The following is a 20,599-nucleotide window of genomic DNA, read 5'->3' as shown; positions in this document are numbered from 1 at the left end:
AGTCGTGTTCGACCGCTTCCATCAGACAAAGCCTCGATATGAAATGTCGGACTATGCTGTCGTGGTCCTCTCATCTCATGTCGCTGCATTCGTACCAGAAGTGAATGGAGGTGGTCCTGAAGAGTGCCTCATAACTTAACTACAGCTGAGTCAGTGTTTGTTATTTCACACAAGCTGTGTCTGGATACTTACGCTCCGTACGGGGACATTGTTGTTTTGTGATCTTACTCCTACTCAGAGTTACATACAGTACTTGATCCTCTTTCAACTATTGAAATGTTGAAGTGTAACTTGAGAAATGATCATTCATGCCTTTTATTTTTAACACCGTTTTCTAGTTGTGTTGTTGATGCGTCCTCATCCACTTCAATAATAGAGCTCACAAACCTGTGATATATATTTTGTTATGATTCTTTACTATGTGATTTGTGTTAATCTGCTTCTTTATCAAAATCAATAAATCGTCACACCCACCAAACTACAAAGACTTGTTTTGTGATATAGGTTTAAATAAGTAGAATAATTTAATGGGTACACACTGAAACAATATTTCAAGTCTTGGTTGAGAATGAACAAAATGAAGAGGGACATTTTACGTAAGGATGGTGACACATCCAGTGTTCAAGACGTAAGACCACAAAATCTGAAGAACAACAAAATTACACTCCTTTCTTATCAAACACGGACGTAGATAATGAAGCTCTGGGGAACTTCACTGACAGGGTTTCCAACATTTCAACAGCAACAACACAAAGGTGCATCACACGGCATTTGTGTGGCCGACAATAACAGTCCATGTGATGCCCCCGCCGTGCTCCCCCCGTACATGCAGCCTTTCGTTTGATTTCATAGTTCATCAACTATTTCGCATATGTGTCGGAAGCGATAGAAGCGTCCCCGCGCCGTCCGTCCTGGGTCACAGTCTGTTTCCCAACGCGGCCGGTGCCTCCTGCAAATTGAAATCACCTAATGGAAGAGCGCTGTTAAGCGTTGAGGGCTTTGGCTACATCTGTGAACACCAAGCGACTGGGCCTCTGCGTGGTCCCCTGGGAGCTGGTCAGCGTCTGCGGAGCACAGACAGACAGACAGAAAATGAATAATTACTGTTTACAATCACAATAGGATTTGCGTGAGTGGTTGACTAATGAGAGGAAATCGTTAGGACCAGAGGCCAAACGTATAGAGCAGTGGACGAGCTTAGAAGGACGTAATGAAAATGACGTGTTCCTCAACTTGGACTCTTTTCACCAACGTCGTACGAGATGCACAAATGTTTTAAGCCCGATTCAAAACGTTTGAGAGTCGTTCATGTGATCGCTGAGAGGAGGTTTAGCTCCATTCCGGTTACTACTAGCTTCAAAAAGGCTCCCCACAGGCTCCGCTCGCCGCTGAAATGTATGGAACTATTGTCTGAACACAATATGCGGCTGCAGCTTTTCAAATTATGGGCAGATGCAGACTTTTTGGTGCTCCCGCTTTTTTCCCTTTGTTTGCGCATCAGCAGGGAAGCACAGTAAAGGCAAACTGCCTTCATGTGAGCACCTGACTGGTTTAGAACACACAGAACCTTTTCCTTTCCATCAGGGAAATGCACTCAGTCGTAATGGATTTTGTTCAGTTGTCCTCACACGCAAGACTCATATTTTGGGAGAAGCGAGTGAAAGCTTCTTGTGGTTCTAATTTAAAGCAAGAATATTTAATTATTACAGTATGAACCACTGTTTCCCTTCAGTCCTCAGATTGTCGTTCGCTTGAATGTGTGACGGCAACACGTTTGAGTTGTTTATGAAATATGCTTTTTGTTTTGCACTGTTTATACGTTTGGCCTTTGGAATATTTGACGTGTAAGTGTCAAATCGAGGGAGCATAAAGGGAACGATGTCAACGATCAGCCTGATGTATGAAGGTAAACACGTTCAGCGTGACAGTGATCGTCGTCTGACAATATTCACTGTAATGAAGATTAGTGTTTGTATAAACGATTATTTTTAAAGTTTCCAAATTCAGCACTTGTTTACTTTGAAATACTGAAATGATGAGGGGGAGAAAGGGTTTGTGGGAAAAAAAGGTTTAGACAGACAGTTCAAGAGACACACAGATGATACTTTACCATGCTTGCCTTTCTCATTGTCAAAACTTAAAAAGAAAATAAGATAAAAAATATATAAACTGTGATCACAGAAATTAGGAAATTATAATATACAACTTTAGCATATATGTTATATATTACATATATTAGCAAATATACAGCTCACATCCAAAGACAACCATCACAATAACTATTGTTAGTCTAACTTCAGCAGCATGAGTCTGTAGAACCATGTGACATCACACTTTGATAGTTTAGTACAACTTGGTGATGTGTTACAGTGACTATTTGCAGCTTACCTTGGCGTTGGGACCTGCAATGCTGCCCTCCCTCCCGTGGTCCAGTAGCTCCTGTTCCAGCAGGTCGTCTTGTTCTTCAGCCGGGTCAAAGTTGTACATGGGCATGAGCTGGTGCCTCAGCTTCTCCAGCCTGCATGAGGAGACATCTATTAGACATCTATTAGAACCACAGCTACAACCTACTAATGTTATTCACTGTAAGAGTTCAAAATAGATTTTCAAAATAAGAGTCATCCACAATATATTTTCACAAATTAGCTCAAATTTAAAACCTCCTTTTGTTGACATTAAATAAATATGTAGTCAAGTAGTCAAATTGAAATTTTTATGGGAGCGTTTTGAACCTTACCGCTTCCGTTTCCGAATGTACAGCATCTAGAAAAAGAAAGGAAAACAAGGAAGGTCATGGCCAAGGGTCACGTTTCCAAACCATACGTCCACCTCTAGTGTAGTTTGCCGTGAATCGTAGAGAATCTGTAAAGGACTCCTTACTATTGCCACGGCCAAGCCAATGACGGTGATGATTCCAAAGGGCACCAGCACCATCCCGATTCCCGAGCCCTGTATCACTGCCTCTGGAAACGTGGTGGCGTTGAAGCTGGTCTCGTTTGTGGTCGTTATGGTAACAGTCATCAGCGTTGTTCTGGAGGTGATGTTTTCTCTGGTGCTCGTTGACAGGAAGGGGATTGTGGTGGTCGTGGCAGTTGTGGAGAGGAGACTTGTGGATGTTCGAGCTGCAGTTACAGCCATGGTCACGGTGTAACTGCTCCAACTAAACGGCTGGGTTCGAATCTCACTGTGGCTCTTCTTATGTCGCTCAGTCTCTAGTGTGTCTCATGGTCGACACAGGTGTCTTCCCGCTGGTCTGGGATCTGCTAAGGCATTAGGGTCATATGATCTGGAAAGAAATTATATTATGAATGAGCTATTTTGAATTATTTAATATTTTAACGTGTGAGGAAATTGATTCAAGTGGGTAAAACCAAGAGATGCAGCCCGAAATGCAAAAGGGTGATTTCTGCTGCTCACGCTTTTATTTTTAGGATTTAAGGATTGAAGGTGTTTCGACGCCCGACTCTCAGTTTCATTCTCACCGCGGCTGATTGTGCCAGCGGTGTTTTGGGCAGGATGTGGTTTGCAAAGGCACACGAGGTAAGTGGCATAAGGAGCCTGATAGAATACAGAAGAATACTAACCACTCCAACTGTAAAAGGCACTGTGAGGAAATGTGCTGGCAGCGATGTTCAAACGTCAAACATCTTACACCCACACACACACACACACACACACACACACACACACACACACACAAAGAGGCTCCATAAATATCCCCTGCATCCAAGTTGGTACATGTAGCTCTCGCCCACGCACGTACTACGGTACACATCCCATGTGCACGAGGACAATTAGAGCATTTCTCTATTAGGAATTTCATACATGAGGAGTTTCACGACATGAATATGCTTTTTGTTTCAAAGCAGTCAAATGAACATCAGATTATCCAACATGCCGTCTATTTTGAAGCAGTAAAAATAGACGTGTAATCCATTCCTCTCTCCTTAGTGCATCCTGTCTGCTGGTGCTCCTAATGAGGAACATGTGCAGCCAAAGCAAACTACCAATGAAACGCAAAGGCTGCATTTAGTCATTGCTGTTGTCCGGTGAACAGTCTCTGCAACAGCCACACACAGAACACACAACAGTTTCTACTCTCATCTGTGTGAATCAGTGAAACTGCTGACCCGGGTTTTTGCTCTGTGTTATTGATACATATTGTGCTATTTCCAGTCAAGATGCACTGTCTCGCAGCTGTCTTGTACAGCTGTTCTACGAATCCTGCCTGTGACCAGGTCCTATTGCATGTGTCCACTCCGAATAGTCGTGCATACTTACCTTAACATATAACACGCATGAGTTCAGAGGTGAGCTGCAGCAGGCTGGGGCTAGCTAGAGAGCGGAAATTTTCATTGGAAGCGGCAACATTTCCTCCCGAGCCTGCCCCTCCTCCTCCTCTTCCTCCTCCTCCTCTTCTGCTTCCCCCTTAAGCAATGCAGGTACTGCACAGGCTGTTTACATTGACAAAACAGCCATTTTCTCAGCAGACGGACGCCACACACCAAACTAACCCTATTCTGAGAGCCTCCACGAGACCCTTTATCCGATCTCCAGCAGCCTCCAGGGATCTGCTCCCCCTGCTTTGCCCTTTCTTGTATTTCACACTACAGAGGCTGCTCCAGGGATGCTGCAAACAGAGATCAGTGCGGCACGTTCCCTCCCCCGTCCCACTGCAATTGGCCTGACGGCTTCAAGATGAGAAACCCGGTTGGCTCGCTGAGCTGTCCATTTGGCTTTGCAGGGATGAGATGGGATTTAATGGCTGTGCACACCAGATGCTGTCAGACCTATGTGAATGACTGCATCCGGGTAGCAGGTCTAAGGAAATTAACCCTGTAGTATCCCTTTTCTCAGTCAAACTGTCTCACAAAGACATAAACACGAAGAGAAAACAAAAAACAAGAAACAAGAAACAAAGAAAGAAATCACTGACCAATTACTTTAATTTTTTTTTCTTATGTTTGTTTTTTTTATTTATGTTTGTGTGTACACGGAGCAGTATTAACACAAATGTGCTGTTTAATAATCTTGTGTCATGTCTATAAGGTTCAGAACTCCTACATATGATCCATTAGGGTTAAAGTCAAAGTGAATTCTTCAGCTCATTTTAAATAGGTTTTCAGTCATCATTGCCACAAATTCTGTAAGCATAAAAATAGTCATTAATTTATGATCTTACATTAAATTATTACAATAAATTTTAAAGGTATACATTTACAATTAATTATAGATGATGGATGTGAAGACAATAAAAATAAAATAAAATGTTTGTTTTCTAGAATTTAAGATTGTTTTCTTTTCATAACATTTGTTAGACCTTCATAATCAGTGGTCCCATCTCCATCTTTGTCAGCCTCCTTCATCATCTCATCTGCCTCAGTCTCATTTAGCAGCTCTCCTGCATTCACCAGTACATATTTAGCGTTTAATCATATCATGAAAAAATAACAAACAAAAAGCTAACTTTTGGATTTCTGCATGTGTTTAATATGTCAACAAAATATATAAATAAATAATAAATAATAAATAAACAAGTATTTGTGCAATGAGTCAATAAGTGCAAAGAAATAATTTATTTTCTGACTAGGAAAACCTATTTTATATTTAAAAATGTTCTTCGTACTTGTGAGTGTGTTCAAGTCAATGTATCGCTCTGCCTCTTTATCAAACACTTTGAAAGCAGCTCTGAGTTCAGCATCCTGGTTCTTGGTTCTTTTGTGGTACAGTGCCGTCAGACTGATGAAGCTCTCACAGTTAAACAACCCTTTACCTGGTCAGAAGGAGAATGGTTTATGTAGCACATTTAATGCCACATTATTAATAAACATTCCTTACATTCACGTGACATTACATCTGGCTAAAGCTGGAGTCTCTCTTTTCAGTTCAGCAAGAGAAGCAATGTAAAAAGAGCCGTTTGCTTTGAACAAGAACACAGAAAAGGAAAGTGCTAATTATAGCCTCAAAGTTTTAGGACTAATCACACAAAGGTTATTTTTTTCTCCAACTATTCAGTAACACTTATTTTTTGCAGATGAAATTGTTTCGTATTAGTTAAGAAATATAATTGAGAACAGAGGTCAGAAAAATTCAATGTAAAGTAAATGAACATACATTGTTTTTTCTAAACTGATTGTGACAACATTAAATTCGATAGGTTTTAGTTGTTCCTAAAATATTGAATTGCTTTGTGTTTCTGTACTTTTGCAGCTGCAGCAGGCTGAGGCTAGTGAGAGAGGGCACACTAGGGTTGGAAGAGGCAACATTGCAGCACAGCATATATAAATCATGCATATAAAAGACTGCCATCTAGTGATTAATACGAGTAACTTCCTAAAATAACTTCCTCTTCCACTATCAACACACATCTTAGCAACAAGCTAATGTTAATGACTTTGTGATTATACACAGAAATATTATTTGTCATGTGCCCAATGTACGTGCTTTACTTCAGCCCTTGTTGAACTTAAAGGAGATAAAGTTTCTCCTAACTTTACCGTGGCTCACAATATAAGTAAAGTGTTTCTTGGGACAATTCTGTAGCACTTACATTGGTTTGCACATAACACGATAAGCAACAGTTAAAGTCATCAACTAAGTGAACAAAATAAGACCTTAATTGACGGTTTAGCAATAATTCCCTTCACTGTAGCCTATAATTAGCATTTATGACCAGCTGGTATACCAAATAATTGTTATGTAGTTTTAAATAATAAAATAATAAATATGATAATAATAATAAGTACACTCACCACCACTGTCCACGTCCTTGGCCCCGTGGCTGAGCTCTGTTTGTAGGATTGATTCTCATTTAACTCATCAGTCTTTCCAGCTCCTGCATCTTCACATCACCGTTTCCCTCTTCATCAAACATCTCGAAGACTCCTTTATACTCTGTGATTCGCTGTTGTGCTAATTGCCTTGCCTGGACATAAATAAGACTGTTATTAAGAGAGCAGATCTAATTCAAATTACATTGAAATTCTAACTGTTATATGTCCTTTCGGAGGAGACAAATGTGATATCCAGGTCACTGGTAATATAATTGTTAATAAAATATGTTAGCAAGGTTAGTCAGTGCATATCATAGTTTCTATTATTACTGCAGCTGCACTTGAAGAATGTTTATTCTCAGTCAAAAAGCACATAACATGATCCTGGCAATAATAACGCAGCTAAGGATATTGACTGTGACACTAGCTTCTTTAGAATGAGAGGTCACTTTAGCTTCATCATTTCTACATTTTCAATTCCTGTTTACTAGTGGTCAGAAAAGCTTCACGTCCTTTTATGGCACTTGGCATTGGACTTTCTAATCGTGGGTGAAGAAGATTTGGATACTGATCTTAACCAGTAAACAGTAAACAGCAATGCTAGACTAACTTGTCATTTAATGAATTTATTCCTGAAGCAACCCTGAACAAATGCAAACAAACAAAGACAAGATACCAAAACATATAAACAATCATAGGCATTTTCTGTGACATTAAAAATCCACTTAGGATTTAGGCTCAGGAATTAGCTCGCTATGAGATATTAGCAGGTGTCCATTGGGCCCCCAGTGACTCTGCAGCCTTAGGAAGGCAAAGAACCAAATAAGGAGACCCCTAATAGAAAGCTATTTCAAACCTTGCAATAGGAACATCAAGAATTTCACATTTGTTAGCCATGGGGAAGAATAAATCTATTCTAATCTATATATATATATATATATATATATATATATATATATATATATATCATCCATGTAGAGGAGGTGACTTATGGTGGCCCCGTTCCGGAGTCGGTACCCATAGCCAGTCTTGTTTATTATTTGGCTGAGGGGGTTCAGACCTATGCAGAACAGCAGTGGGGACAGTGCATCTCCTTGGTATATGCCACATTTGATGGATACTTGGGCAAGTGGCTTCCCATTGGCTTCAAGGGTGGTTCTCCACAACCTCATCGAGTTTGCAATGAAGGCCCTTAGAGTTCGGTTGATGTTGTACAGCTCCAAGCATTCAGTGATCCATGTGTGTGGCATTGAGTCATAGGCTTTCTTGTAGTCGATCCAGGCTGTGCACAGGTTGGTGTGTCGCATTCTGCAGTCTTGGGCGACTGTTCTGTCTACCAGGAGTTGGTGTTTGGCTCCTCTGGTATCCTTACCAATGCCCTTCTGTGCTTCGCTCATGTATTGACCCATGTGCCCACTTATCTTAGCTGCGATGATGCCTGACATGAGCTTCCATGTTGTGGAGAGACAGGTTATTGGCCGGTAGTTGGATGGGACTGTGCCCTTTGAGGGATCCTTCATTATCAGGATCGTTCGCCCTTCGGTTAGCCATTCAGGGTGAGTCCCATCCCTTAGCAGCTGGTTCATTTGTGCTGCCAGGCGCTCATGGATTGCAGTGAGCTTCTTTAGCCAGTAGGCGTGGATCATGTCAGGGCCAGGTGCTGTCCAGTTTTTCATACCTGAGACTCTATGTTGGATGTCTGCCACTGTGATAGTTGATAGTTGAGTAGATAGATGTTCAGGGAGGTTGCTGTGATCTTCCCTCAGATCCACCAGCCACTGTGCATCACTGTTGTGTGATGCCTCCCTCTCCCATATACCCTTCCAGTACTGTTCAGTTTCCAGCCTTGGTGGGTCTGCTCTGCTGTTATTACCCTGCCATTGAGAGTTCGCGGGTTGTGTTGCTGAAGCGTATACCAGCTCATTGGTTTCCGTGATTGTTGTGGTAGGGATCGCACATTCTCGGGATTCACATCTTCCATGAGACTTTCTGATGGAACTTCACTTAGCCGTTGTAGTGGGGTTCGGGGTCATTGGGGCTTCGTACCCAATTTCCGGTTGGGGAGATAGTGAAACCTCCCCTCTGACCTGGCGTCCTGGCTCCCCCTTGCCGTAGCATTTGTGTTGTATCTCTTCAATCTGATGTTGGAACACTGAGCTACTAGTTGCTTCGCCGTCAGCCTTGAATATGGGTTCGCCACACATTCTTTGCATGTAACCCCTCTGACTAGGGTTACTTGAGTAGTAGCATTCCAACAGTTCTCTGTTCTCACATCTCAGCCATTTCTTTCTTGTTCCAGTAGCCAAGGGGCTCTGGTTCCCCAACACCTGACGCAGACCTTGCTAGACTGGGCGACGTCTGAGCCGGTATCTCATGTGGTTCATTGTCTCTCACACTGGATGCCTATTTCCCCTAACGGGGATTCGAACCGGGGGCCACCCGTATACAAGTCTTGTGACTTTACCGATTGAGCTATCCAGTGTGTGTGTGTGTGTGTGTGTGTGTGTGTGTGTGTGTGTGTGTGTGTATAAAAAGAGAGAGGGACTGAGAGAGAGAGAAATCTCAACAATTCAACCTGTTTTCCCAAAAAGTATATGTATATATGTTTTGTAATCTGGAAACGCAATGTGGACACAGTCTAATCCTCAAATAATTTAAATTACAACCATTATGTGTTATGTGTGACTGAAACACATCCCATAATTTGGAAGTAAAAACTCAAAACTCTTTTTATTTATTTATGTACTAAAATGGCACTTTTCTGTTTGTTGCCTCAGGACAAAATTGTGCAATAAGCCCACTGTTGTTTAGCTTGTTTCAACAATAGCAGGCTCCTGGATGAAAATTTAAAAGGATGCCTAGTTCTCATCATAATCATTTTTTTCTATCTATTATTACTCACAGGAAAATCAATATACAGCTTTTTATGGATGTAAGGAATATGATCTAGCACCCCAATATAGGTGGCACCATAGAGTCATAGAGCTTTATACATTCAAATCTTACATCACAGGAAGTTGTGCAAAGGAGCCGGAATCTGGAGAGATTCCGGCTAAGAGAGATTGTCTCAGTTTCACCATAAAGAATGTGAGAATGACAGAAAAGCCTACTCATTGCAGCCCCTGTGCATCTGCACACCACTGCCCACTGGATAGTCACTGATGACCAGAAAGGGGGATACAAGGTACCCTGTCCACCTCTGGTTCAGAAAATGTTCAAGCCACTAACTGATTAACCATTTGTGGACAATGAAATAAAACTTGTTTAAACTGTTGCTTTTGATTAAATAAAACTTACTTCGTCGTATCTACTGCTTGTTTGTCCCTCATTTCACATATTTTGCACCGCCAACTTTCTAAAAACAAGACTAAAATGTTTTTTCCTCCTAAAATAAAAAGTCAGTCATAGAGGGTTAATTAGTGACCCCTGCAGACACAAGATTGTCACTTCATACTTTGACTGACAAATTCCGCGTTGGGCACAAATAAACACCACTTCTTTGAGTGTGTGTTATAGTGAAATAAACGTTTATTACTCGAGAAGCGGCTGGTGACAGAGTAGCGCACCCAGGCGCGCGCTCTCTCCCCGGCGCTGCTGCAACGTGGGGTTTCCCACCGCCGACTGCAGGGTTACCGCGCCCATCTCGTCGTTCGATGGCCGGCTGCTGCGGTGTAACAGAAAGGGCAGATGTTAAGTTTGGCGAACGGGGGCCCAGTAGGCTGCGTCGTTGACTGAGGGACAGTGACTTTAAGAATTCGCCGTTTTGTCTGCCCGGGCAGTGTCTCCAGCACAAGGCCAGTGGGTGTGATCCCCCCCTCCCTCCCCTCTCCGGTTGGTTGACTGAGGTTGTCAAGCTCCCTAGCTGAAGCCTGCGTTCGGGAAGGACTGCTACTCGGAAAACTAACGCTAGCTGGCTAGCTAGTTAGTAAGCTAGCGTTGTGCTGTTCGTTGATGCGTGGATCGGAGGTATACAGCGGCTTGTTTTCCAGTCAATGCCAAAACGCAAAAACAAACGCAGATTAAGCAAGGTAAGTTGACATAAGGCGGTCGGCCTACCGTTGGCCAAATCCTAACTTATCAGTACCTGGTAAGACCATTAGCTGATTAATTGTGGCGGAATTGAACTGCCCGGGGGTGGGGTAGAGTTAGCTACCTCCCTAGCCACTTAGTTAGCTGCGGTTAGCTAACGTTCATCTGGCTGTTTTAATATAACCAAATGCAAGTGGTTGGGGTGTTGGGAGATCCGCTGCGGTGGAACTTGGGCGTTTGGTATTTGCCATGGCTCGAGACTTTGCTATTAAAGCCCATCTCTGCGTAACTGGTGTTTGCATCCTTTCAAGTGAAGAAGGTTAGCCTTAACTACAGTTCGGGTTAGCAGGGGCGTCTGGCTGCTGTTTAAATAACGCGAAGGCTGCCCGGTGAGGCTCGGTGTCTGACGGGCCGGCGGAGCTGCTTCTCGGCCTACAACACAGCGCTTAAAGTACTCAGTGGTTCCCAGATAAAGGCACTCAATGCAGCTCATGTGATGGGGTTAGCGCCTTGAATTCGTCGTAGTACTATCGTACAGTTTCTACCATATTACATTTAAAGATGAAGCTTTCCGTTGATGACACACTGATTTGGACCGGAAAAAATAAACGTCCCGTAAACAAATTAACAGCAGCAAATATTGATTATTGGCGATATACATGTCAGTCAGCAGCAGTTGCGATTGTACAGTGGATTAAATAGCTGCATATTAATGTGAGTAGCAGTAGCCGCGTTAACACCCAGTCTTTTTCCCCCAAGCTGAACTAATAAGTTAGCATGTCTCTGCCTCGAAAAGGCAGAACTGGTGCAACGCCTCTTGGCTTGTGCTTGTAACGTGAGCTACCCTCTCTCTTTTTTTATCGATACAGGGATCATTTGCACTTATGCGGGCTGAAAAGTAGATGATCCCCCATTAATGGAAATCACTGTCGTTACATTTGTTGCTCGCTGACGGCGAAAAGGCCATCGACGCCCGACCTTGCAGTTTTCAGAAGCTCGGGTCCGCCGAGGAACTAGGAACCTAGATAAATGTACCGATACGGCTTAAGCAAATCAACTGGACACTGTTTAGCTTAACGAGATTGCTCGTATGTAAGTAAGTGGATTTCTGAAGCCAGGCAGCTAGCGAGTGTCAGCGTTTACCCACTACTGGAGTTAAAGCTAACTGCATAGCGCTTCATGTAATTGCGGAAGAGTAGCAAGACTCTGCCCTAAAGTGGCTCTGACTACGTTATTTTGCATCAGATACTAGCAGTTCTGGGGTTCATCTGGCATGAAACGGAGTTAGCCTCGCGTTCGATCGACTTTGTCTGGCAGAGGTTTTTCAAATGAAGCCTACACAAACGAGAGGATCGCTTTCTCGAGTATTGGCTCGGCTCTGCCTCCAGGCCTGCTCCGTCAAGCCTGCTAGCAAGCTAACTAGCGGACAGCAGTCTGCAAGATGGCGTTTAGCTGCATCTTCTTGGATTACCGTCAGTGCAAGTTATGTTATCATTACTATGCGCAGTCCTATCGGTAAATGTATGGATTTGATCAGATGTCTTAGTAGGTACAAGCATTCTGTATTTTTCCGGTTTATTGGGTTGAATTTAGAATATGTCTCTTTATAATATGCAGAGCCTCTGTAGACCAGCCCTCTAAACGAGTACAACAAACTGACTAAAGCAGCCATGTGTCAAAATTCAAATACAATGCAAACTCTCCTCCCGTGCTAGGCAAATCACAGTACTGCACACAGTTACTAAGTCGACTATCAGTGCACCACACGTGGTGTTAGGTAAACATTTACACTGAAATATACATTTATATGTGTCATACTATTTCAGCATGTCCATGTCTTTGCAGTTGTTAATTCATGAACAAACATTGTGCAATTCCGCTCTAATCACTGCAAACATTGTCTAAAGTCTGATCACACTAGAAGGAAGATTTTATTCAGTGTATGGTTTAACTTGGCGTGAAAATCCAAGCACTTACTTTAAGCTTAGTTACTTTTGTTGTGTTCAAAATAAATAAGATTAAACTCATCGTTTTATGATTGTGAAAACATATTTCTAATGACTAGGCTGCGTTTGCCAGCTGTTTATCTTACTGACCATGGATAGGATTAGAGACTCATTGAGGGTTTTAGCTTTTAGGATTATGGAGTTGCTCAGTGATATTGCTGGTTATGGCTTTTCTGTGATCCAGCTTTAGACCTGTGAAGCATGGCATTATCGTCGTTTAACACTATACATAAGCTGCCTCGTCTTTGGAGTCCACATGTACTTAACTACTGCATGATCTATGAGATACAATTTTATTTTAACTGGAAATGTAAATGACACATTCTGAGAAGAGCAGGCATAGAATGCCCTCAAGAGGACTCAGAACAGCTACTGAGCTAAAACTCTAGGCTGTTTGCCACAGCTCATTGTTTATCATGCAGTCAGCTGACCATGATCAGGCGCTTGAAAAGGAGAACTGATGAGAGAGGAACTCCTTAACTGTAAGCATCTAAGAAATGGTTTTAAATCTGGAATACTTAAAACTCAAACCTGTAAATTGGCTCCAGCTTTCATAATTGGATGTACCATTGCAGTTTTATTATGTAGAAACCAAGTAATTCAATTTTGCTGGATCAAGACTATACATCTAAACCTGAACGCTAATGAGTTTAGGTAGTATGACTATTTTAAGTTACTTTACAGCTACCTAAAAGTAGTTGCAATGTAGTACATGAGTCAATAAATTATCCCATGAAAATAACAATGGTCACTGTTGGTGAGGAAAACCTTTAGTTGTAAGGTTTTTTGTGTTTAGAACATAAAGAATGTTTTGTATTTAAATATCTTTTTATTTATTAGACAATATTAATTATCACTAAGTGTACCTATTGAATTGACCGTAAATCATGTTTTTTTTAACCTAAATAATTGTGCCCTATTGACTAAATGATGGTGTACAGTTTTTACCACAAACGGTTTGCATTCCTGTATGTAATTATTCAAAATGGCGAGTTCAAATTAACCATTAATTCTCTTAATATTTTGTATCCATTTAAAAAGGAGATCATTTTAAATAGTTAAAGTTGGTAATTAAATGCTGCCATTACTTGATACTGGAATACTTATATTCCATGACATGTTTATTAAGCTTGATAAGTGTAAGAGGATAACCTGTATTCAAAAAAGGTCAGCTAATTGGAGGCCCTGAAGGATAACGTAGCCAGGTAGAGAAGATTTTCAGTGTTCTGATACCCCCACACACCTAGGTCTACTGAATCAAGCACACCAGGTGAGGAAACTAGGAATGCATAGTTCAGGCTGATTTCTGATTTTAAAGCTATCATATTTGTGAGCAACTTCCGGGTAAAAAATTTATTTCAAAATGAACTTTGCATTTTGCAAAACTGTAAATTTGACAGTTATCAGTAATGTAACCTGAAGTAGAATATAGAACTGTATTTCTGTGCAGTGCTTTACCTTTCAATTAAGGTAAAGTGTAACTGTACATGTAAAGGTTACACCTAGACAGGGCAGGTCATTGTTCTTGAAATAATCATTGGGGAATCATGCACAACTGAACTGAGTAATACTTGCTTATTATATTTGTGGTATGCTGGTCAGATTGTGACTTGACATTCTGATGTTTTTCATTAGATGCCTCAAGGTTGTGTATTAATATAAGTGGATTATTGATCACTTAGCTAAAATTCTGAGTATCCTAAGGATTGAGGTCAACAGGATAATTACTGCTTTTCGAGTTACTGGAAAGTCATGCCTTAAGATTTGCCAAGCATTCTAAATTCTATGTTAGGATTATGTTGGGGAAGTAATGTTGAACTACAAACCAAACACTAAAAAAAATGTAATAACGGTAAAGTTAGTGACAGTTCACAGAGAATGCTTTTCTGTCTTTAAGACTTTGGGTTGTTAAGCTGCATCGGTTCAGACCCATTTTGCTTGGGTTGAAAATACGACCTTGAATTTGCAACTGGGACTGTTTTTGTGAATTACTGAAGTGCTTGTCTTTATTCTTTTTTTAGATCAATAAGTGCCCCCTTAGCTGGAGTAAGGTAATTGAAAAAGCTGAATAAAATGAGTGAACTTGACCAGTTACGCCAGGAGGCAGAGCAACTCAAAAATCAGATCAGAGTGAGTAACAACCAGTTTTCCATATTTAGTACAATTAATAATCGGTACAATTGGCAGATCCTGCATTGAATATATGACTTTTTATCTTTCAGGATGCTAGGAAAGCATGCGCAGATGCCACACTATCACAGGTGATACTTTAATATGATCTTTTTCACATGATTAAAACATTTTACCTAAAATAAATCGCATTAATGTTAATGTTTTTTGTTCGTCAGATCACAGCTAATATCGACCCTGTTGGGCGAATCCAGATGCGTACAAGACGAACGCTGCGGGGTCATTTGGCTAAAATTTATGCCATGCATTGGGGAACAGATTCCAGGTGAACTACACACAAACAAGACAGTTGTTACACTGATACAGTAAATGTAACATAACATGTCATCCAAAAATAGGAAATGGTTGTTTCCATTTTCATGTTTCTTTTGTTATTTTAATAGGCTTCTAGTCAGTGCCTCTCAAGATGGCAAACTCATTATTTGGGACAGCTATACCACAAATAAGGTATGTCATGTATTTTGGTGTGAGTTAATGTAATGAGCTTATCTCTGAATGCCATTCTCTGCCATCTTATCTAAATATGAAGCAATAAGAGCACCAATTTATATTTGGAGGAGTGTAGTTTTGACAGTGTTTATAAATGGTGATTAAAAATATCACTCAGCGTTTACGAACACAGCTCCTCGTGCCACGACATTTCTGCTGGCACAGCGCTGCCATCCTGCATGGCGTCTGTTTACTCCAGTAAACCTGCCAATGCAGACCGGCTGTTTTGTCACATTACACATTAATATACACACAAGGAAATTCCAGCAGCACTTTTATCTGCAAAAAGTAAACTATTAAAATGAATATCAAATTCCTAACGTGTAGTGACCTTATTGGCCTTTAGTACAATGACACTCATGTCATCATGTTTCTTTCCTTTAAAATATGCTTATGGTGTGCGGTTGCAAAAATTGCAAATGGCAATTTACATTGGTCAGATTCTTGTATGGTGCAGCTGACTTCAGTATGTTAACTTCTTGCCTTATCCAACTACTGACCTACATATATTGTAAACCAGATTGAGGACAGAAGGCGTGTACATAGTGGCAAATGTAACCACAGCTAGTTTTAGCCTCTGTTAAATTCAACCTTCACGTAAAACTTTTTTTTCCCCCAGTCAGTAGTATCTAAATCATTGGTGTATACTGTTATGGATCCATCAAACTGGAAATAGGCATGCTTAGGGGGTTTGCTACATAAGCTGTACATATTGAGCAAATTTCTTTCTTTCTAATGAAAAGAACTTGGGTTGTTTTTGCCTTTTTCTTATAGGTCCATGCCATTCCACTTCGATCTTCCTGGGTCATGACTTGTGCATATGCACCTTCAGGAAATTATGTAGCTTGTGGTGGCTTAGACAACATCTGTTCAATTTACAACCTGAAAACACGTGAGGGGAATGTACGTGTGAGCCGTGAGCTTGCTGGACATACAGGTACATTTTTATTTTTTGTAGCAGTCTGCTGTTGAAATATGAAGCAACTATTTGCTGTTCATTCTGATTATGTAGTAAATATAATGGTGATGGGAATTTAAATAAAACAAAATGTGCTGTTTTTTGTTTTTTTTTTAAAACAGGATACTTGTCCTGTTGTCGCTTTCTTGATGACAACCAGATTGTTACAAGCTCTGGAGACACCACTTGGTAAGTAAAACAGTTATCTAGTAGTATTATGTAGTTGCACTAATGGTAGGACAACCATTTGGGGTTTGGCAAATGGCTTTTTTAATCTTGTGTTTTAACTTTTTAATTTATAGTGCACTTTGGGACATCGAGACTGGCCAGCAGACAACCACATTTGCTGGTCATACTGGTGATGTCATGAGCCTGTCCCTGGCCCCTGACTCACGGTTATTCGTCTCTGGTGCTTGTGATGCCTCTGCTAAACTCTGGGATGTTCGAGAGGGCATGTGCAGACAGACATTTACTGGTCATGAGTCTGACATCAATGCCATCTGTGTAAGTTACCCACTGTAATAATTCAAACTTGTAATTACTGTTACATTATGCAACTTTTGGGAATCAAGCTAGCTTTAACATTATATACTAAGGTGATATTAAAGGGTATGGCGACTCATAGATACTTGCAAGGTACTTCTTCTCACGGATATGTTACACTTAGGGTTTGACATTCTCTAACTGGTTAAAAAAGGTGAGTCTTTAGAAAATATGTAGAAGGCAATATCACTGATCTTTGAGTATGTATCAAGGAGGTCTTGGACAACTCTTAAGAATAAGTTATTGGGAATATCACTAGTAAAAATATTCAAAAGCTAAGTCGTGTATGTTAGCTTTAAATATTGCAAATTTAATTTAACAACACTTTGTGCCCACTGTATACAGTAAATTGGCAGTTTATAAGATATACTACTAAAAAAAGACTTAAGAAATTTGAGATGAATTGCTTGATTACAGACTAGTAATGGACTGTATCACTTTTTTACTAGGTTCACCAAATAAGCTGCAGACTGAGTATAGTTATTCATTGTACAATAATAATTTACCTTTTGTCATTTTCAGTACTTCCCTAATGGCAATGCTTTTGCCACTGGTTCTGATGATGCCACCTGTAGGCTGTTTGACCTTCGTGCTGATCAGGAACTAATGATCTACTCTCATGACAACATCATATGTGGTATCACATCTGTTGCATTTTCCAAGAGTGGCCGTCTTCTTCTGGCAGGATATGATGACTTTAACTGTAACGTGTGGGACACACTAAAAGCAGACCGTGCTGGTTAGTAACTGAAATATGATCAAACAACAACCAAATGTTAGTCAACAGGGTGAAGCTAATTGTTGTTCTAAATTACAATTGTCCTGTTTTTCTAGGTGTCTTGGCTGGACATGACAACCGTGTTAGCTGCCTGGGTGTTACTGATGATGGCATGGCAGTTGCAACAGGATCCTGGGACAGTTTTCTGAAGATCTGGAATTGAAGCATGAAGGTTTTTTCCCCCCACATTTTTTTGTATTTGTTCCCAAAGCTATTCCTAGTAAAACCTGAAGTTGCTGGAGTAGAACAAAATGTGTTGATTTTGTCCTCTTACAGTTTACATAACTGTTTACTCCATAAAATGTTTTTTCTTTTGCTAGTCTGCATATTTGAGATACCTGTTTGCTTTGATTTATCTTTTTGTTTTAACTTGATCATTAAAACATCTTCTTTACCCCTCATGTCTCAAAACACTGGACAACTGCTTCTACCTTTTTTTTTTTTTTTTTTTTTTTTTTTTTTTTAATTTAGGCAGGCACATATTGATAAATAAATATATTTGGTGGATGTGCATTGGCTTTAATTAAATTAGCATGTGTCAAAGATGTGTTTGAGCCATTTAGTCATATGAGATTCATCTCATTACTGTGGTTTGTTGTAATGACAACTTTTCTGACATTAGCCTTAAGTAAAGTATAAAAAGCATAAAAACAAACCTCACTTTTTAGTGACTTCAGGTTTTACCAAATTATGATTTTTCATTACACCAAATTCTCTGAAGCAGACATAAAAACAAAGTAAAATGCCAGAAGAAACATTACTGGGAAAACGAGCTCAGTTATAGATCTGGTCAGATTAGTTAATTCTAAAATGCATTTATCTTTGTTTCTCAGATGTTCTTATAACTCCAAAGTTGACTGGAAGACCATTACAACTTCAGAATGTTCACAGCATCTTCAACACTGTTTTAACTGACTTGGACACCACAAACACGAAGGGAAACCAATGCCTTTCCTATACACAGAAGAGCACAATTGTTTATCACCTAGTTAAGAAAGGATCTCCTGTGGTATCAAATCAGAAACTTGTGCATTCCTTCTTGGACCATTTTATGTTACCTTGAAAGAGAAAACACTATCATCCCATGCAAATGTGTGTGTCTTGAAAGCAAATGTTGGAGTGTAATTGTACAAATTATTTAACTTTTTTTTTAAGAACTCTATTCTGATGGTTTGTTATTCTTGATGGCTTTTTGTCATACTACTTTAGTGGTTTTAGATATGTTTGAATTACAGCTTGTCTTTCTAATCCAGTTAAATCATATAAGACAGATGAAAGAAAACATGCAGAAGTAAAAGCTTGGATCATATTACACAAGCAGCTTTCAAAATGTCCATAATGTATTTATATATCAGCTGTTTTTTTTCATCACAGCCTTTTGCACATGAAGAAGCTTTGCCTCTCAACTAATACTATGTTAACTAACCAAGCACATGCTATAAGTTATGAATGCTCATTCCAGTACAAAAGGAGTTATTAACTTATCCAGTTAACCCCCAAATATTTGTACATGCCTTTGACTTTGGGTGGGAAGGGGTGGGACAGCAAGGTAGGTGCTGAGATAATCTGGGCATGGCTGAATTTTATTATATGGGGGGAGGGTTGTGTTTAGTATCCACTTCGAGTGAAACACCTCACCTGACTAAATAGACACTTCCTTTGCTTGGGACTGCAGTTGCAACTCTGTGAATGAAATGTACAAATCAATGTCTGAAAATAATGGTCTGATGTTTTAAGTTAAGACATTTAAGTTTGTCTGCCATGAGTTAATTTAGATGTGCATGCTGTAGAATTGCTTTCAATGGTGCAAAAATCCTAGATCTTTTTTGTTTCCGAAAAGGAGAGGTTACCTATTGATTGGACTTCATAGAAGCCATTCTTTGGCTCAAACTCTGCTTTCATCATGTACTAATACTGGTAATGCTATGCACCAGAGTGAGCAGGAATGGAGAAGACTTAATATTGACTTCATATTTAGTGTAATTTATGCTTACCAGTTCTATTGATGCCAATTTTTATAATAATTATAACAATCATTGTGAAAATTTAATCCTCGATAAGTCCTTTTCTCTCCTTTAAATCTTTACACTCAACGGAACAAAAACGTCCTCCCATACTGTCCATACTGAAACTTTTGTACATTTTTTCTTGGTCTTAAATTGAACATCTGAGCATCTGAATGACATTTCACTGTATACAGAAGCACTTTTGTTAACGTTGTGACATATTTCCACCTATTTTCTTTTTTTTCTGCAATGATGTACAATAAATGTGATGTATTAGTGTGTGGCCACAAGTGAAAATGAAATTCAACTGAGATGGATTCCCTTATCTCTTTCCATTAATATTATAGAGCTCTGCACCCTTATGTATCTTTTCACTTTTTGTATTTCATTTCAGTCTGTTGATGTTCCACGGTGAGCTGGATGCAAGATAGATACTGTACTAAATTGTACTGTTATTGATTGAAAATGTAATAAAAAGCTGTTTGAGATCTCTCTTTGCTGTTGAGTTGAATCCAATAACTTAACTCTGTTTTGCAGATGTCCGTTGCAGCATAGACTTCACACCATACTGAGGTTTTTTCATCTTAATATACATGTAGACGATGTCCCATAAAAGTACGCTGCGATCCCCTCGCTAATGTTGTCACAGAAACGATGCCGTTGTTAGCAAAGCGGGCAATTTAGACTTCGTGGATTGTTTGCTAGTTAAACCGATCTTTTGAACTCAAAATCTATACTGCATTAACTATTCGACTTCCAAAATACCGCCATCTTCCCTCGACCGCCAACCAGCTTAGCAACGGGTGTTGCTGTGGTGGCTGTACCAA

General features: G+C 40.1%; 2 protein-coding genes across 4 annotated transcripts; one reads left to right on the top strand and one right to left on the bottom strand.

Moving 5' to 3' along the window:
- Nucleotides 1–501: 501 nt before the first annotated feature.
- si:ch211-161c3.5 (uncharacterized protein C3orf18) lies at nucleotides 502–10,437 on the bottom strand. Of its 2 annotated transcripts, XM_055509038.1 has the most exons (6): nucleotides 10,309–10,437; nucleotides 6,753–6,925; nucleotides 2,881–3,286; nucleotides 2,738–2,763; nucleotides 2,389–2,518; nucleotides 502–1,064 (listed from the first exon to the last, which is right to left on the bottom strand). In XM_055509038.1, exons 3-6 carry the CDS (start codon nucleotides 3,136–3,138, stop codon nucleotides 984–986), a joined length of 495 nt encoding a protein of 164 aa, XP_055365013.1. In that variant the 5' UTR covers nucleotides 3,139–3,286; nucleotides 6,753–6,925; nucleotides 10,309–10,437; the 3' UTR covers nucleotides 502–983. The 2 variants fall into 2 exon arrangements, with proteins under 2 accessions (XP_055365013.1, XP_029005558.1); XM_029149725.3 differs by lacking the exons at nucleotides 6,753–6,925; nucleotides 10,309–10,437 and adding an exon at nucleotides 4,282–4,662.
- Nucleotides 10,438–10,658: 221 nt separating this feature from the next.
- gnb1b (guanine nucleotide binding protein (G protein), beta polypeptide 1b) lies at nucleotides 10,659–20,266 on the top strand. 2 transcript variants are annotated; one of them, XM_029149718.3, is made up of 11 exons: nucleotides 10,659–10,801; nucleotides 14,830–14,938; nucleotides 15,031–15,069; nucleotides 15,157–15,263; nucleotides 15,382–15,445; nucleotides 16,262–16,424; nucleotides 16,568–16,634; nucleotides 16,748–16,949; nucleotides 17,511–17,727; nucleotides 17,823–17,938; nucleotides 18,600–20,266. In XM_029149718.3, the coding sequence occupies exons 2-10, from the start codon at nucleotides 14,882–14,884 to the stop codon at nucleotides 17,927–17,929; spliced, it is 1,023 nt and encodes a 340-aa protein (XP_029005551.1). In that variant the 5' UTR covers nucleotides 10,659–10,801; nucleotides 14,830–14,881; the 3' UTR covers nucleotides 17,930–17,938; nucleotides 18,600–20,266. The 2 variants fall into 2 exon arrangements, with proteins under 2 accessions (XP_029005551.1, XP_029005550.1); XM_029149717.3 differs by having other exon boundaries at nucleotides 17,823–20,266.
- The last annotated feature ends 333 nt before the right edge of the window (nucleotides 20,267–20,599 follow it).

The sequence above is a fragment of the Betta splendens genome, chromosome 5 (assembly GCF_900634795.4).
Source record: "Betta splendens chromosome 5, fBetSpl5.4, whole genome shotgun sequence".
In the NCBI taxonomy this organism is placed as follows: Eukaryota; Metazoa; Chordata; class Actinopteri; order Anabantiformes; family Osphronemidae; genus Betta; species Betta splendens.
The sequence above is the reverse complement of the archived record's forward strand: the minus strand, read 5'-3'. Positions and strand labels throughout refer to the sequence as shown.